Genomic DNA, 17,500 nt, shown 5'->3' on the forward strand with positions numbered 1-17,500 from the left:
CTAGACGTGTGAACTTCGTTTTCGTTTGCATTTGCATTTGCGTTCTACGTGTGAACCAGGCCTTAACTTCACGTCATACAGGCTTCTTGTCATAAGGAGAAAAATTCTCTTCTTCTGACTCGTCTCTGACTTTTGATAAGTTGACAGCTTTTGCTCTTTTTGGGAAAACGCAAATGTTAGTCTGGCGTTGCCGTTTGCCGCAAACGTGAAGCTAAGGGTGCCTTCGATTGACCGTATTCCGGAATAGGAATGCATGGAATCGAAGTTAGAAATCCTTCGTTCTTACCGAAATTCACAATAAAATTGTCAAACACCTGACAAAATGCTATTTTAAACATATGTTTATTATCCTTGTTGCCTCAAAACGCCAGACAAACCGTTTTAAGTCATCACTCCAAGTATTCTTTTGCCGGAATAGGGTCAATCGAACGCGCCGTGAGACTCACTAATCTCTCTATTATGTTTGCAGGTGAAATATTGGCTTGAACAGCTGGCTAGTGAACTTCATGAGCGTCTCGCAAAGGAATCAGAATTGGTAAGATTAAGGGCCACTTCATTCGACTGTCAAAAATGTGGACCAAAAGATTAATAATTAAGGGATTCTTCACTTCATCCTCATTTCCGGTTATGGCAAAAGCTCCCTCAACACGAGCAATGCTTCTGTGGCTATTTTAATGTCACAAATATATGTAGCTCTGCACGGGTACAGCAAATATTTGCCAAAAACATATTTATCCGCGGGATAGAAACGACATAGTAGTAGTGAGTAGACAGACAGGATAACATAGATGGCGCTGAGGAAGGGCTAACGATCGAAACCTCAGCTTTCGAATTTCTTTACCATGATTGTTTACCATTTACAAAAAATTTCCGGAAATTTCGGTGGAAATTCCATTTAACTCAGGTCCGTTCGCCGCCCAGTGATTGCGATTTTACGCGCCAAAATTTAAAAATGTGGCCGTGAATAGCCAGGAAGTGGTAAGACCTTTCAAAAGTTGTAAATGGAACACACATTTCCATCGGAAAGTTTCCAACGGGAAAACAGGACCACTTTTTCAGAAGTTCCATTTATTCCGGAAATTTTCCAGTGGAACGAACCAAAAACGTGTGTTCCATTTACATCCCAACCGGAATTTCCGGAATTTCTTGGTAAATGGAAAACGCCCCATATCACCTCAGTTGAAAACCCCATTTCTGTGTTATAAAGATCGCGCCTCTCGCACACGCCGCCATCTTGGTGGTAACGAGAGGGGCTCGGTCCTACTATCGTTGTGCGTGGTGTAGAGGATATCGCTCGCGGACTGCATTTTAGCGCTCCGAGTTCGAATCCCAGCTCGTGCGCTCCAGTGTTCACTCAGCGTTTCATCCATTCGCTGTGGGTAAAATCAGTACCGGTATCCCTGGGAACAAGTTGTGCAGGCGACGGAATCGGAGTAGCGCCCAGCCCTGCCGTGAGGTACGGTAGAAGCTAAAGAAAAAGGCTTCGGCTTCGGTCGGCCTCTTGTCTTTAAATTCCATTGGACATAAGATTTGTAACATCTTCATATTCGCACCAGCAAATAAACAATTGTCTCATGAAAATTCCTCGCGTCAAAGTCTTCACGACAAGAGTTTTGTTTTGGCTTTCAGAATAACAGAGAAGCGAAATTGTTGGGTGTCGCTTTCAAGACGGAGAACAACACATCCTTTACTCGATCTTGTCACCTGAAAGATTCAAGTGCAGTACAAATCGCCAAGGATTTGTACAATCTTCTGGTTCCATTTAATTCAACCAAGGATAAGAAAACCAACATTTGGTGAGTAAAGCTAAGAACTTTTTATTCAAAGGGAATCTCAACTTGGTAAGAGCAGCTTGTGTGAGATAAATTAGGTGTCGTCTATGAGCGTTGCTCATACATATCAGCCACTCAGAAAGCATGGGAATGCGAAACCAAAGCAACGAGGTATTTGCCTTGAAGGCTCAAATGAAATCATCGAAAATAGTTTATTAGGCTTTCTGAAATTTTCAGGTATCCGGGAATCGTTGTCATAAACATTTCAGCAAGCAAATTTGAAGAAATATCTCAAAATAGCACGCCCTCTATAAGCTCCTTTTTTAACAAGAAAACCTGCACAGAAGTTGCTGCAAACGCACCAAACGATGAGGTGATTTCTTCTTCGTTGAGTGTCGGAGAAAGTGTTGAAAACGAGCCTTCATCTGGTCTCCAAGTAGGATACGAAAACCGTGGGATTCAGTTTCCCGGAATTAACAATGAAACGGAAGACAGTACGAGAGATGTTAAGACTGCTTCAAACTGTAAACTTAGGAACAATGATCCTGTAAACAAGAAAGGGATTGAAGCAATTTTTTCCAACCGCGGAACGGATACAAAGAGTGTGCGAAGGAAATGCCACAACCCATACCAAAACTGTAAACTTGACAGCTCCGTTTTGGAAAGCTTGCCGGATTGCGTACAGCGCGAAATTCAACAGTCTTTTCTTAAAAACAAGAATCAAGTTGAACTGAATGAAGAAGAAGCCTGCTTTGGTTCACCGGCTTCATCGCCTGTCAAAGATTCGGCCAGCGGTTTGCGCTTGAATACACAAGGCGAACGTAGCAACGCATCGGATGGACCTCGTGACAGCTATGACAACGAAGCGGAGCATAGCAACGCAGAACTTGTGAAATGCGAAAAGAGCAGTTGGGAATTTTCTCCCTGGCAGATGCCCGAGCATTCGGACTACCATTTTGCGGTCGACCTGCAAAAATTCGAACGAAGTTCAGCGGGAGCTTCAAGTTTTTCGGCTGAGCCGCCGAAGAAAAAACAACGGACTACTATTGAGTCGCTTTTTTCACCAAAGTAGCTGCTTGTAAATATAGTGAAGCATTTTTCGATGTCAGTTTAAGATGGCTTACACTTTATCCAAATGTCTTTTATTTTCTAAGACGTAAATATCAAAAAATTGTAAATGCTAGGTAACTGTAACTATTGATGATGTGAGTGAGTATGGAGCGTTTTCACTCACGTGACCAGCAGCCATATTGGATTGCTAAAACAAAAGAAAGTATTAGCATAAAAATAGAGTTCAATTCCCGGAGGATTAGTTTGGTACACCACCATGGGTGCCATTCCTTTGTTTTGGAACACCAACATGGCCGCCGTGACGTCATATGAAAACATTCTATAGGTAAATTTCACATGATTTTTTTTGAGTGGGACATTCTTTGGGTGCGGGAAGGCCCGCGGGATCTATTATGGCGGTGGAAAATTTACACAACTTGGGTCCAAAGTTAATTCCTCCAACTTTTCATCGGAATAAAGTTGACGTCATCCACGGCGTACACATGTAAACCCTTTCATTCTTTATTTTTACTCTGAAACCGCTCGTACCCAACTAATAGGCCATTTTCCGAGTTCATGTCTGCCTCCTCTTCAAAGCGAGTCTAAGTGCGAAGTTTTTGGGTTGGTAATTAGAGTTACTTTAGAGCGGCTTTCAAATGAGTGTCGTAAAACCAAAACCAAAGTAATTACTTTGGCCAATCAGAAAGGACGGAGACAATCCAGTAAACCAATCAAAACTTGAAGTAATTACAGGTAGCCGACACAAAGCGCGGGAAATGTGCACGCGCGAGCTACGATTGGTTTGGTTTCACTTCTGATTGGTTGAAAAAGTGGCGCGAGAACTTTGAACCAATCACTGAGTGAAGTAATGCAAAACCAAAGCAATTCACTAATTACTTTCGACACTCAATTGAAAACCGCTCTACATATGAATGAAAACTAATTTTCATAAGAAGAACTTCGCTCTTAGACTCGATTTGAAGAGGAAACAGACATGACCTCGCAAAAATGGCCTATCTTTAGAATTCTTAGCTCACATTGTAGGGCGTGAGCGAGATAGAATAATCGCGAAAGACGTAGGATTGTGCAAAGTTATATTTTGAGGTGACGTAGTCGTGGACGTCGCCGTCTTCGTTTTGAAAACTCCCAAATAATTGATTTTCATCTCTTGGCGATGACGTAATGCACAATTGCTGGTGGACGAACAAAGGGAGCTAATAAGAGATCTTTTGCTTTCGTCCACCAATATGGCGGCGATGACGTCACGTGAAAACCACCAATGAATGACATAGCTAAACTTTGACATCGAATCCTGCGGATAAAAACATTCTAGCTTCCCAAGGCATTTCTTAAAAACGGTGTACATTCCATGCACATTGCATTTCTTTTTTAATCTTATGCAACACGTTTTCCGCAAGAAATTTATTCCATAATGAGATCCGACTCTAGTTTCGTGACGAACTTGGAAATGATGGGTGACTCATCGAAACGTCATTCTTAAGCTGATGATGACACTCGGTTCAACATCCTCCTGCAACATTTGATGCTTAGCAAATGTTGAACAATATGTTGCACAGACGTGTTGAACGGAATAGAGCTGGTCCCAGTTGTTCAAACGATAGATAGCACTATCCACCGGATAAATCACTATCCTGCCGATAAACACTAGCAAAACTGATTGAGTTATCCAGTGGATAGTGATTTATCCGGCGGTTAGCGCTATCCATCGTTTGAGCAACTGGGCCCTGGTGCCCGTTTCTCAAGAGTCCCGAGATTTTACGGGCCATTTTCGGGTGTCACAATTCCCTGTGTTTCTTCAATACGGAGAGGAAGTGAATCGTCAAACTTCACAGTCAATTTTCTTTTTGCTACCTTGAAAACATGTTAAAAGGTCGGCTTTCCAAAACAAGCTGTTGGCAGTTTCTTAAGGACGGTGCCTACTATTGTTATTGCGCATACGTTCTGCGCGTCTCAAGATACTCGGATTTCCTATCGGTGATGCTTACTAATACCGGGATATTTTTGCGTGGTTTAAAAGTAGATCTTAGTAAGTACTCATTGTATCCAAAAAGAAAACTGGGGTAACCATGCATTTTTGAGATATAATTAAGCTTTAATTTAAGAAAGAACGCCATACATTGCTTTGTATTTTAAAGCTTTTTACAAATATTATTCATGAATTATATCTTTAATGCAAACCCCCGTCACTGATCTTTTTGTGATTGTTCCCGTTCCATGTAACTTGTTCCAGTGGGGTCCACCCGTTCACGAATATGTGATGCACGTAAGCTATTTAAAAGTTTGCAAAATAATGATTCAAAGAAAACGAAACCCAGTGCGTCCCCAAAGCACACTTGTTCAATCCTCAGTTGTATTTAGAGATCGTTACACTAAGCTCGATTTTGCCGGAAGGAAGTTTAAACAACGACTACGGCTACGAAAACGCCAACGCCACAAAGCAGGAACGTTACTGGTTAAAAAAGCAAAAATAATCGTGCTGCACGTGCAGCACGAATTTCCGTGCATTTCTTTGCCGTACTCCACAAAACAAAAATTGATTAAACCATTAATTTTCTATGTTCCTTTAAAACCGTTCGTATCCATCCAGTTACAGGATAGTTCGCCCGTATTGTACAAGGTGAACAAGACGGAATAATCTCGAAATACTTTCGATAGCGCTATGTTATAGTTTGGAGTGAAGTTTTCGTTGCCGGACGCTGCCCATTTGTCCTTGCTTTATTTAACTTCCTATTAACGCATCGAAAAACGAGCGTTTTCAAACGACAACGAATTTGTGTGGATGGAGCCAAAACGTTTCCTGGATGTACTGCGACAATTTTACCTTTCCTTTACGAGAACTTTACTACAGAATACAAATCAGTTAATAGAGCGGTTTTAAATTGAATGTCGTAAAACAAATACCAAAGTAATTACATCAACCAACCATAGCAGATGCAAACAGTACAATGAAACGATCCAAAACCCAAGCAATTCCAGGTACGTTGCTCAAAGCGGGGGAAAAACCGCGCGTGCAAAACGTGGTTTTGGTTTTCCTTTCATTTGTTGATACACTGGCGCGAAATTTTTTAACGAATCACTTAGCGTAGAAATTGCAATCGCGTAATTATTTTCGACAGTCATTTTGAAAACTGCTCTACTTTCATTCTTAATTGCTTTCAAATAACCAACGTGGTTGAATCAAAAGAAACTCTTATTAGAAGGAAAGAATTTCTAATAACATGTATATGTTGATACTGTACGTGTGTAACCTTAGACAAGGCAACTATATATCTACCTTAAAAAACTAGGGCCTGCCCTTGGAATGAACAATGCTGTCGAGATTAATTTCCTAAAAACGACCTGTTTTGTTAACAAACTCGTACGATGTTGAGTACAATTTCGAATTAATAAATACGAGTAGAAATGTGAAAGTTCTCCGGACTTGTTTACCACTAGTATCTATTATTGTACGAGCATAACAATGACCACAACCAGGTTTTCTGAGCCCGCGAGACTGACCACCCCCCAGCAAGCCAATGTTTTAACGAAAACCGCTGGTCAGCAACCTGGTTCTGGTCATTGCTGTCTAAGGTCTTCCGTATGGGTACAGAGATCTTAGAGAGATTGAACATCACGTTTACGATAAACGGCAAACGTCGGACTAAAATTTGCGTTTTGCCAAAAATTGAAGAAATTCGTCTGATATGAGTTTATTTCTTGCGTGTTAGCAGCAGTTGTCAAGTAACTTTTCATAAGAGAGAGACGAGGTAGAATTAATTTTAATGTGGTTTATGACAAGCAGCACCACACCGTTTCGCGTTTTCCGTTTCACGTAAATGCGATGCTTTATCTTTCCATTATATCTGAAATTTTACCGTGAAAAGGCGTACTTTCCTGGTAACCAGCCCAGGTAGGTTACCAAGCTGTATGAATAGTTTGGACGGAGCTATTGAACATAAGGACCGTGCACTAAAGAACTACGCGGAATTAATGCTAACAGTAACCCTTGCCCAACGACTTCGACGAGAAGGATTTCTTCCTAATAACGACATGAGATAACTAATTTTTTTGGCTATTTCCTGGATAATAGCTATGCAGTTTACACACCGAGCAACGCGAAATGGTTGCAAAGCGCCCAAGTTTATATTAGGGACTTAAGAGCGGTTTGCTGTAAGGACCGACTAAGGTCTGCAAGATAGAAAAACCCGATTTGCTCATACTTTGCCAGAATAAACGCCAAGGTGAACTAGTTCTAAAAATATGAGTCTCGGGTCGTTTAGGTTTTTATTTATTTTTTCCAGTAATTTTTTATATTTTGCGTGTGACGGCAGCCTAAATTAACGGCGAAATCGGGAATTTTCCAAAACCTTCTGTGTATATATAGAAAGCGGTATTGATAAGATTAACCCAGGTAGTCAGAAGACCTTGTTTGTTTTGGTTATTAACGGTGTTGAATTTAAATAAAATGTTGACGTTAATTCTCGGCGCAATTTTTAAATTTATGCTCTGCTTCAGAGCCTACGACAACCGAATTTAGGCAATTTTCGAAACTCAAAAAAGCACTCTGGTACAAGGACTCACCCATCGAGACTATACTCCAGGAAAGGGCAATCATTTGAGCTGCACATCGGTCGAAAAACAAATTGGGGTAAATGAAACGGCGATTTCCGAGACGACTTTCGAAACAGGTCACTTGAGTAATATGAGCGGCCCTTTGACCTTTCATGTCAACAGTCAGCTCTTTAAAACGTGACTTTCGTTCAAAGAAATTCATCTTCCTTTTCGTTTGTTTGCTTTACTGTCGTGTTTTAAAGTACAAGGCTGTTTTTTTTTTAATTTGGAGGCATCTACTCATAATGTTAAACTTGGTGTGTATATTTTGAGATTGAGGAACTAACTTGAACGGTTACGATATGTTGATCGACGAATTATTCAAAAAGTATTTTACACATCGTCAGTGTTAAGAGCGATGTTAGATTTGATTCATTGAATATGTAAAAAAATATCCCTTACCTTGGTGAGCATTTCTTGACTGGAAACCACAGTACATGTAGTTTTATAGGCAAACTCAGAGAGAGAGCGCCGAGCCATGTCACTCGCGAGGGAAGCTGTCAATCGACTACGATGTCACGCAATATCACATTTTTTTCGTATTTTTTGAGGAAAGGAAAATTGATATGATATTGTTCAAAATTATAATGAAAATCGGTAATAATTAAAATTAATTATTCGCAGACGAAAAGGTTAATTCCTCTAAACCAAAACCTTAAATCAATGTGTTTCTTCATAAATGGCAGCCCCCTTACTAAGGGCTTGCAGTGGATTTATCTTGGCGTGACATTTAAGAGCAATGGAAGCTTCTTTAATTAATTATTGCCATTTAAATTAGTATGGTGGGGGAGGGAACTTTATTGGTTTGATGATTTATCTAGCTAACCGGCCTGGTGCTAATTACTTAGCTGAGTAAACTGTATTGTGTTTTCCATACACTTTCTATCACTATCTACAACAAACTATTCGACATCCTGTTTCTCTTCATGCTGTTACACAGTTTCGAAATCTGGGGTGCATAAAAGAACTTGCAAGGGATAGGCAAAAGAACCCAACTGAAAGGTTACACGTGCAATTAACAACAACAACGACGACACTCTTTCATTTCCCGCATAATGACGATTATATTAATAATCTATGAAAGATATGATTAGTCATGCCTGGGATACAAGGACTTTCAACTTAAATCAAGAACACAGATCTCAGACGGGGTAGCAACCACATGCGTCGATCAGTTCCACTAATGCAGAAATGTACTCCGCCTTGCGCCTCACGTGGAATCCATCTGTGCACACACCAAAATACTCGCAAACAATCTTTAGCATGGTTATGTTAAGTTTTTTTAAGCTTCCTTTCTTACGCATGTCGCACAGGTTGAAGTTGTCATAAGCGATGGGGTGCTGCAACTGTACTTCATTTAGTACAACCTGACGGGTATCACAGAACTCTTGCTCGTGTTGCGCAGCTTTAATATCGGAATCACTTATCGCCGCAGCGTGACGCAGCTTAGATGCCATTCTTGAAAAGAATGACTGTATCTGTTGTGCGGACAGAAACTCGTCGCTTGAGAACAGCCTAGACCCATCTGCTTTCTTTGCAAAACGCATATCTTTTGCCACTCTCTCAGGGTCTTGCTTGTGACCTTTTTCCTGCCCAAGGTTAAATTTATCCTCCAAGTACTTCTTTTGAGCTTCATTGAATCGTGCGGATTTTTTTGTTGTTTTCAAAGCCCAACCCTCTGACAAGCTGACACCATCCGTCACCTCAAGTGTTCCTGCTTCTAGTGCTTTAGCCGTACTTGTATCTTCCTTTAGGAGAGCGTGGTATGTCCTCTTAGCTTTGTCTAGTAAGTTCTCTTTTTCAGGCATCATTCTACATTTCCCAAAGGACAAGTGCTTTTCAAGACTTGAGTGTCGCTCATACATCTTCACACAACCTTCATTTGGGCAGGAGAACAGAATGGTGGCAGCTTTCTTGTCACCATCGTCCTTCACTTCTTCTTCCAAGGTTCCATTGGGTCCTGGCTTCTTAGAAGTTTCTTGGGATGCACCGACGAAATCACCAGGTGAAATGTTGCAGTCAAATCGGCAGGCTTGCAAAAAGTCAGGAACTAAAAAGACAGCACAAGTAGTGGTCTTTATCTATGACTTAGGAAAGCCTATTGCTTTTAAACAGCTCGGGCTTTTCAGTTTAATTTATCATTCTTCGTGACTGGATACGTGCCATGCGCCCATATTATGTGACAGGGATATGCTAGCCCACACCCTACCTTATATTGATCTCTATAGAACAGATAGTCTTTAAATATAATCAATGCCACACGATTAAGTCGCAACGTTTCTTCAACTACCAGCTGGCTAGGTCTTCATAGGGCGACAGCTGGTTGTCCTCCCACTCATATTTGTGATAATGGCATAATTATTATCATATAGCTGAGTATTTTCTTGCTTTGTGGCTGGTCAATTTGAGTTCCGTAACTTACTGTGCGGACGCAGAGCGAGAAATCACTTTGCCTTACACTAAATAAACATGATATTAGCCAAGTTCAAAATCATTACTGTAAGTAACGGATCCCACCTTTTCCCTCGATTTTCTGTCCGTGCGCTTTTCCCTTGAGGCATAATTCCGAGAACAAAACTTGGTCCGTAGCTCACAATGCGAACAGCGTACTCAGCTAATAAGGTGAATTAAACGACGATTACTTTTTTCCATTATACTCTTTTAGGTTTTTTCCTTACCATGAAGCTTAGATTTGCTTATTTGCTTTCCTCGGCCGACGTCAAAGGCTCTCCAGACCGTCACCACGTCGCTAGAAAACTCAAAGTTGTTTAACATGCTTACACCATCCATTTTCACCTGAGGCAGTTCGCAAGCGGCAACTGCAGCATCGACAACAGCAACGCGGACCCCGGTGACACCTCCATTCGATAGGATGGCTGTGTTAAATTCTTTGGCGTTTTGCACATCATGCCCTTCATTGATGTATCTGCGCACATGGCCTTTGATAGTCGCAGCTTTTCTGTCGCAGGCCCCTTTACCTCCTTGTGGGTCACTGAAATCCACTCTACGGACACTGACCCCTGTATTCAACTTCATTAGAGAGCACGATGCTATTACAGCCGAGTTATGATAGCATCCGGCGTTATCCTGGCGTAGGAAAGCTGTGTCGATTCCGGGATTCTCCTCTTTCAGTGACCTCAAGGTATGTTCAATAATGCGCACTACAACAGAGCTGTCTTGTGATGTATTCTCGACGATGTGGACAAAGCTCTGACTTTCATACCGCCCATTGATTTTTCTTGCAATGACACTGATATGCCAAGATATCCCGCGCTTTCCAAACCAATCAGACTGGGACTCTCTGTATTTGACTGGTAAAAATTTCATTGCCCAATCCTGTGTGATAAGGACAGTGGACTCATTTAAAGCGCTCAAGCACACAGTTCTTGCTGCGTCTTGTCTAACACTTCTGAGTTGGTGGGCTTTCCAGGACTGGATTGCCTTGACTGCTTCATTCAGTGTGTGCGAGAGATCTTCCAGCTCCTCAGGCGCGAACTTTGCATTTGACTCAACTAGGTATCTTTCCATACAGTAGAGGACATCCCTGAGTCTTTCACACTGCGAGCACTTGAGACTGTGGGTGTGTGAGCAGAGAGATCTTAGTTCACTGTCGTTGCTGTCGCTCAGAGCATGTTCACTGCAATGGTCCGCCACAAAGGAGCAATCAGATACATGAACCTAGGAAAACAATACACTCGTAGATTTAGATGTAATATGTCAAAAACGAGTGCGAGTGTTTTCAGCAGGGGTTTCAAACACCGAGAAACAGATAATTATAGTTTGGAGGTGTTTGAAATCCCTGATAAAACACGAAGCACGAGTTTTTGATAGGACTGCTCAATTTTTTTTTAACAAAGTATGAGTTTAATGTGATGATCTTTTGTTTTATCAGACAAGTGATAGGAATTTTTAAAGGAAATGAATATTCAATATTTGGGTAAGTTTAAAGGCAGAACTTTTGAATAAATTGACATAATAGGGCGTGGTGGAGAGCGAATCAGAATCACGTCGTCTTCGCCCGCCAAAATCGTCTTCCCAAGAAAGTGATTCGGTTAACGAGGCCGTTCCAGTTGCAACTGAATATAAAAATAATTGGGCTGTGAACATTTTCGTCGAGTGGCTGAGGTTAAGAGAGGTACAAGTGCTGGTTTTAGGTTGCGGTGGACTTTTCAAAGACTACGAACCACACGAGGTTCAAGCCTTGAGTACTGACCTTGCTGAAATGGATGCTCTTTCACCGAACTATTAGAGGTCCAAATTCGTTTTTAATCATCTGGACGCTAATGATAAAAGGTACTGCGAAAGTTTTATGTTGAATATCCCAAATTAAAATGCATTATGTACTGGTAGTTAATTTATCTGTTTTTTTCAATTGTCTTTATCAGTGTTTTCATCAGTTTTTGAACTAATCGGAGTAATCTTGATCTGGCTTTTTATTGGGTATCAAGAAACATGCACGTGACCAAAATGGGGCAATCCAATTGGCTAAAGTTGTATGATTATGAAATGCACCGTCATTATTGTTATATTTTCAAAGCAATTAATCCACAGACCGTAGCAAATTAAATAAAAAGCTAATAACTAAAAAGCACTGTACACTTTGAGTTAAACGGATATTTGTTCTTGGGATATGTATGCAATGACATCAAGTGCACGGAATGTGGTGTACTTTGCTGGAGTAACAATAGCATTTTAAAATCACTGACAGTCAAAAACACCTTATAGTCAGCCTTCAAATATTGTTTCCCCTCCTTCAGAGACACTTCCCAGCTTTTAGCGATCTCTCTGTCAAGCCCCTTATCTTTTAGGCGTTCCACAATAAGAGACAGATCTTCAAAACCTTTCGCGCCATCTGCCGCAATGTAATCTAGCCCCTGTAGGGACTTCCTCATGGTGGCTGCACAGGCGGACAGGACTCTTAGCATGGTTGCTGAGCTGAATGGAGTAAAATCTGTTTCCGCGCAGTAAGCCTGGTATTGCTTTACTAGCCTATTGGGAATCATCGTCCTGATGACATTTGGAGTCTCTAGTATCTCCCCAGAGGAGAGGCGGAGGTACCGCTGACCAAACGGGAGGTCCTGGATGACATGCGGACTTGTTATGTAAGTTAAAAAATGATCAAGCTGCTTACTTTCCACTCTCATCCTAGGGCTTCTTACTCGGGGTATTTCGGCCCCACGCCCATAGTGAAGGGAATGCTGTCTTGCAATTTTAAATCGGTATTCGGTGAGACCTGGTATGTAGCTCTGGAGGCGTTTAAACGATGTCTGGTCCCCCATGATTGATAATATTTGACGTCTCGTTTCCCAGGAAGATGCGTTTCGGTAGGATTCTGTCAGTGCCTCAAGATATTTTTGCTCCTCATGCTGTTCGCCAATACCCAGTTCCTTCTCGACAGAACCAGATTTTCTTACGGCCTCCCAAAGGTAGCTTGCATCTCCTGGGGCAATTACATTAAGGCCAGCAACAATTAGGGACTTCGCCTTGGATACATGGTTAGCTCTGGTACGTACGCTGGATAACTCCCATCGTCTTTTGTGTGGCCCGATCGTATCAGCATCACATGAACGTAGGAAGTCATTCAGGAGAGAACGCTTTGTGGCCTGACTGCTTTTGGGTGACTCGTTGCCACTAGAAGTTTCACTGCTACTCGCTTGACAGTCGGGCTCATAAAGGCTCACGTTCTCTAGTGACGAGTGGTGGAGAGAATCATCAAGTTGATCATCGGGCTGAGTCAAGCTCTCGTCGTCAATCGCCAAGTGAAGGATTGAATCAACTAGTTGTAATACGTCTTCTTGGCTATCTTCATCTTCTCTCTATGTGTTAAAGAGAAAACCGAATTAATCAGGGAAAAAAGACAATGATTTCAGGCTTATGCAGGTAAAACAGTTAACTTGTAGTAAAATTCTTCATGGCGATCAAGGGAAATAGTCTCTGTTGTAAAACGTTTGCACCTAGGCTACGAATAACGCATAGTATTTGTTTTCTCGCAGTGTGCAAAGACAGCGGTAGTCAGCAATAATGAAATAACGGCGTAGTTGCAAATAATTCTGCTCCTTCTTCGTGGCGTTAACTAGAGCCAACTATTTAAGTATACTTAATTACTTGTTTGTAGCTTATTTTCTGTTTCTTTTTTTCTCAGTAAATTTTTTTACATGTATAACTGTGAAGTCAAAGCATTCTAATTTTTGTACCTCCTCAGTAATTGTTTTGGTAAGTTAATTTTAGGAAATAAGGAATGGTTGTTGTTGTCGAGGAGTAGTGAAGAGTTTGTACAGTCCACTCGGATAGATTTTATGACCATAAACAATTTGTGCAACAGTAACTAAGGGCGCGTTCGATTGACAATATTCCGGAATAAGGATACGTGGAGTAATGATTAAAACGGTATGTTTCGCGCGTTTCGAGGCAGCAAGGATTATAAAAATATATTTAAAATATCATTTTAGCGGATCTGTGACAATTTTAATGTGAATCTCTGTAAAAACGAAGGATTTCTAACTTATATTCCATGTATTCTTATTCCGGAATACGGTCAATCGAACGCACCCTAAGTTTATCAGGAGTTATATACCTGTACGATATCTTCTGAGATCACCTCTTGGGCCCCAACGTCATCAGGGTCTTCGACTGACTCTGAAGCGGAGAATGGGGTGGACAATGTCACTAGCGATGCCACTTTCTCCAGCTTCCGTCTACACTGCTTGCATATTTCTAAAGAAAAGCGAAACAACAGCAAATCTGTAACTGTAACGTCTTTTACACTCTCTATTTTTTTAACTTTTGTTTTACGTTTCTTGAGTAAAACACATCAATTTTGTACGACAGAAATATGGGTAGTAAACTCACGTGAGCCTACAGGAAGCAGCACTTGGGATTGCTGGTGAAGCAGTTTGGAATGACGAAGAGATATTCCTCTCTCCCCTGACACTGACTTGCCATGCGACGACCATTCACTTGGGGCAGTACAGTTTGTTTTGTTCGAGCGCCATCTGATGCCAAGTTTGTCGCGATGCCTTGGGCAAATCGTAAGTTCAAGGTGACCTTCGCTGATATCAAAAATGCCTTTAAATATGAAATGGTTACAAAATTAGGTACTGATGTAGGAGGCACCGTATATGGGAGGTTTTGAAAGCCCGGTACAGACCACTTCTTATTTGTCCCATGGCAGCCAGTCACTCTCGCTCTTTTGTTTGTTTTCAACTGAAGAAGTCTTCAGGACCAGAGAGCCCAATCTTCTTGTGAACTCAATAAAGTTTTAGTTTCGGTTTGAGATAGCTGACCGCAAAGTTGATCTTATTCATCGAGCTACAATGTTATCGTAAACTGAAATTTTGCACTTTGTCCTTGAGTTATTATTCCCTTTTGAACTGCTGCTAATGGTTTTCCTAGCTGAACGGTCAGCAAGGATTATTTGAAAGTATAGGACGTTTGCAACCAACGTTTGAGACACCAATAACAACAGAGAAATGTACGGCTTCTAATTGACGAACAAAAGAACCTAACGAGAGATCTTTTGTTTTCGAACACAAACATGGCGACGATGACGTCACGTGAAAACCTCCTATGAACTTGGAAATAACACCCAAATCAGCCAAATCAGACCAAATAAAGTTTGCGATATCTAGGAATATATTGATGTTCAAGTTAAATAGTGCTAGCCAAAAAACAAATTTAAAAGGAGCCTTTGCCTGTCTTGTGCAAATCTACAACGCCAATAGTGGTTATACATACCTGCCCTTGCCAGTAACAGCTTTGACTCGGAGTCTAAACCAGCGTCTCGAACATTGTAAGCACGTAAATGTCCTTGAATGGGTTTCTTGCATTTGGCGAGCATGACACTCTTCACATTAGCTGGATTGTCTACGCTAGGACCACATGTTCCCCCTACAATCTGACCATATTCACATGAGGCCATATTCTGTTGGTACGGCTTGTTTCAGAAATTGGTGAAACCGGCAAGTACCACGCGTACATGCAGTTCCACGGAATAGAGCGAAACTCGGTTTGTATGTGTTTCGCTTAGGACCTTCCGTTTCTGTAATGTGGTTTTTCAACACGTTTGATTTCAATCCAAAATGACGAATCATACACACACAGTCGTAAAAAAATTCACTGGTACACTAAAACGCACACGGTGAAGATGAACTTCCACCAGGCCTCGTGTTTTTTCTTGGTAAAGCGTTACGTAACAACGGACAGCGGTAGTTTGATAAAACTACTGTGTTTTCCAGCCAGGGCAAACTCACTTTGGTAAGGGATTATAGATTCAAAAGCCCAGCTTCTTCTTCTTCTAAAGGTTGTTAAAACTGTGACATGTAGGTATTTTTGGTTAAATATGAAAAACACAGGAAATTTTAGATATTGCGTGACATCACAAAAGTTGGCTGTTCACAAGTTGCCTTACCTATTTGCTTCAAGTCTGATGTGCAAGTGGCTCGGCGCTCAAGCTTTGAGTTCGCTAAAAAACAGCGGTCTCCAGCCAAAAGAACCTCACTAGGGTGCGTAATATTTTAGTTAATTGACTGTCGCTGTTAATAGTGGCGTTGTATAAAAGCATTTATAATTCGTCGATCAACAAATATCGCGGTAACTGTCTTTAAGACAGACTTAAAAGTTTCAAATTTCAAAATATAACCCCCAAGTTTTAACATTGCGAGTAGATGCCACCAGATTAAAAAAACCCAACCTTCTACTTGAAAACACGACAGAAAGCAAACGAAAAGGAAGATGTATTAAAGTTTTAAAGAGTCGGATGCGGATACTCCATTGACATGAAAGGTCAAAGGGTCGCTCACATTACTCAAGTGACCTGTTTTGAAAGTACTCTCAGAAATCACCGTTTCATTTACCCCAATATTTTTTGCGACCGATGTGCAGCTCAAATGATTGCCCTTTCCTGGAGTATAGTGTCGATGGGTGAAGCCATGTACCAGAGTGCTTTTTTGAGTTTCGAAAATTGCCTAAATTCGGTTGTCGTAGGCTCTGAAGCAGAGCATAAATTTAAAAATTCCGCCGAGAATTAACGTCAACATTTTATTTAAATTTAACACCGTTAATAACCAAGACAAACAAGGTCTTTTGACTACCTGGGTTAATCTTGTCAAGACCGCTTTCTATATATAAACAGAAGGTTTTGGAAAACTCCCGATTTCGCCGTTAATTTAGGCTGCCGTCACACGCAAAATATAAAAAATTACTGGAAAAAATAAATAAAAACCTAAACGACCCGAGACTTATATTTTTAGAACTACTTCACCTTGGCGTTTATTCTGGCAAAGTATGAGCAAATCGGGTTTTTCTATCTTGCAGACCTTAGTCGGTCCTTACAGCAAACCGCTCTTAAAGATCCACTACGGCGACGTCGACGAAAACGTCACAACACAATAATATCATTGGTTAAAAGAGGAAAAATAATCGTGTTGCACACGTGCGGCACGCATTTACCACAAAGTCGTGCGGTACTCTGCACAACAACGGAATGAAATCACCAAATTTGAGGTTTTGACGACAACGCGAGCGCAATTTATTTTTTAGGACACTTCGCCCACATTGTACGACGCTTTCGAAATAGCCTAACTTCGAGAAAGTATTTTGAGGCGACGTTTTCGTTGACGTCGCCGTCGTAGATCGTAAAGTCCCTACTTACAGATCTACGACGCGGTCGTCATCGAGAACGCCAGAACAAAACAAGAATATCATTGATTAGAAGAGGAAAAATAATCGTGCTGCACGTGCGGCATGCATTTTAGCACGTTTCTAGAACTCTGTACGTTTTAACGACAACCTGTCGACTCTGAAAACCGCTCGCACCCAATTTAATTTGAGGATACGTCGCCCGCATTGTACGACGCGAACGAGATGAAATAATCACGAAAGACTTACGCTAGTGTAAAGTTATATTTTGAGGTGACGTTTTCGTCGCCTTCGCCGTCGAAGATCTTTAGTTAAAGTCCCTATTTTCAGATGATTTTCTCGTCGAAGTCGTCATGTTCCTCTTATAGGCTCTCTTTCAAGTTACTTCAGTAACCGTCACTTCTTTGGAGTGTATTGGAGTTACTTGAGAG

General features: G+C 41.2%; 4 protein-coding genes across 4 annotated transcripts in view; 1 reads left to right on the forward strand and 3 right to left on the reverse strand.

Moving 5' to 3' along the window:
- Nucleotides 1–2,844, forward strand: part of LOC137986247 (DNA polymerase eta-like) — a 5,044-nt gene extending 2,200 nt beyond the window's left edge. The window contains exons 2-4 of the mRNA XM_068833468.1: nt 470–535; nt 1,630–1,796; nt 2,010–2,844. Coding sequence (XP_068689569.1) covers nt 470–535; nt 1,630–1,796; nt 2,010–2,844 — 1,068 coding nt within the window. The remainder of the gene's footprint in view (nt 1–469; nt 536–1,629; nt 1,797–2,009) is intronic.
- A 5,731-nt stretch (nt 2,845–8,575) lies between these two features.
- Nucleotides 8,576–12,268, reverse strand: LOC137986248 (uncharacterized). Its single transcript, XM_068833470.1, has 3 exons — nt 12,152–12,268; nt 10,112–11,111; nt 8,576–9,483 (listed from the first exon to the last, which is right to left on the reverse strand). The coding sequence occupies exons 2-3, from the start codon at nt 10,959–10,961 to the stop codon at nt 8,576–8,578; spliced, it is 1,758 nt and encodes a 585-aa protein (XP_068689571.1). The 5' UTR covers nt 10,962–11,111; nt 12,152–12,268.
- A 154-nt stretch (nt 12,269–12,422) lies between these two features.
- LOC137986249 (uncharacterized) lies at nt 12,423–16,729 on the reverse strand. The gene is made up of 5 exons (XM_068833471.1): nt 15,168–16,729; nt 14,283–14,498; nt 14,008–14,147; nt 12,565–13,249; nt 12,423–12,511 (listed from the first exon to the last, which is right to left on the reverse strand). Exons 1-5 carry the CDS (start codon nt 15,349–15,351, stop codon nt 12,423–12,425), a joined length of 1,314 nt encoding a protein of 437 aa, XP_068689572.1. The 5' UTR covers nt 15,352–16,729.
- A 175-nt stretch (nt 16,730–16,904) lies between these two features.
- Nucleotides 16,905–17,500, reverse strand: part of LOC137986250 (uncharacterized) — a 6,962-nt gene continuing 6,366 nt past the window's right edge. The window contains exon 5 of the mRNA XM_068833472.1: nt 16,905–17,500. This exon is cut by the window's right edge and continues 166 nt beyond it. Coding sequence (XP_068689573.1) covers nt 17,446–17,500 — 55 coding nt within the window. The 3' untranslated portion in view covers nt 16,905–17,445.

Source organism: Montipora foliosa, unplaced genomic scaffold, assembly GCF_036669935.1.
Source record: "Montipora foliosa isolate CH-2021 unplaced genomic scaffold, ASM3666993v2 scaffold_164, whole genome shotgun sequence".
Classification (NCBI taxonomy): Eukaryota; Metazoa; Cnidaria; class Anthozoa; order Scleractinia; family Acroporidae; genus Montipora; species Montipora foliosa.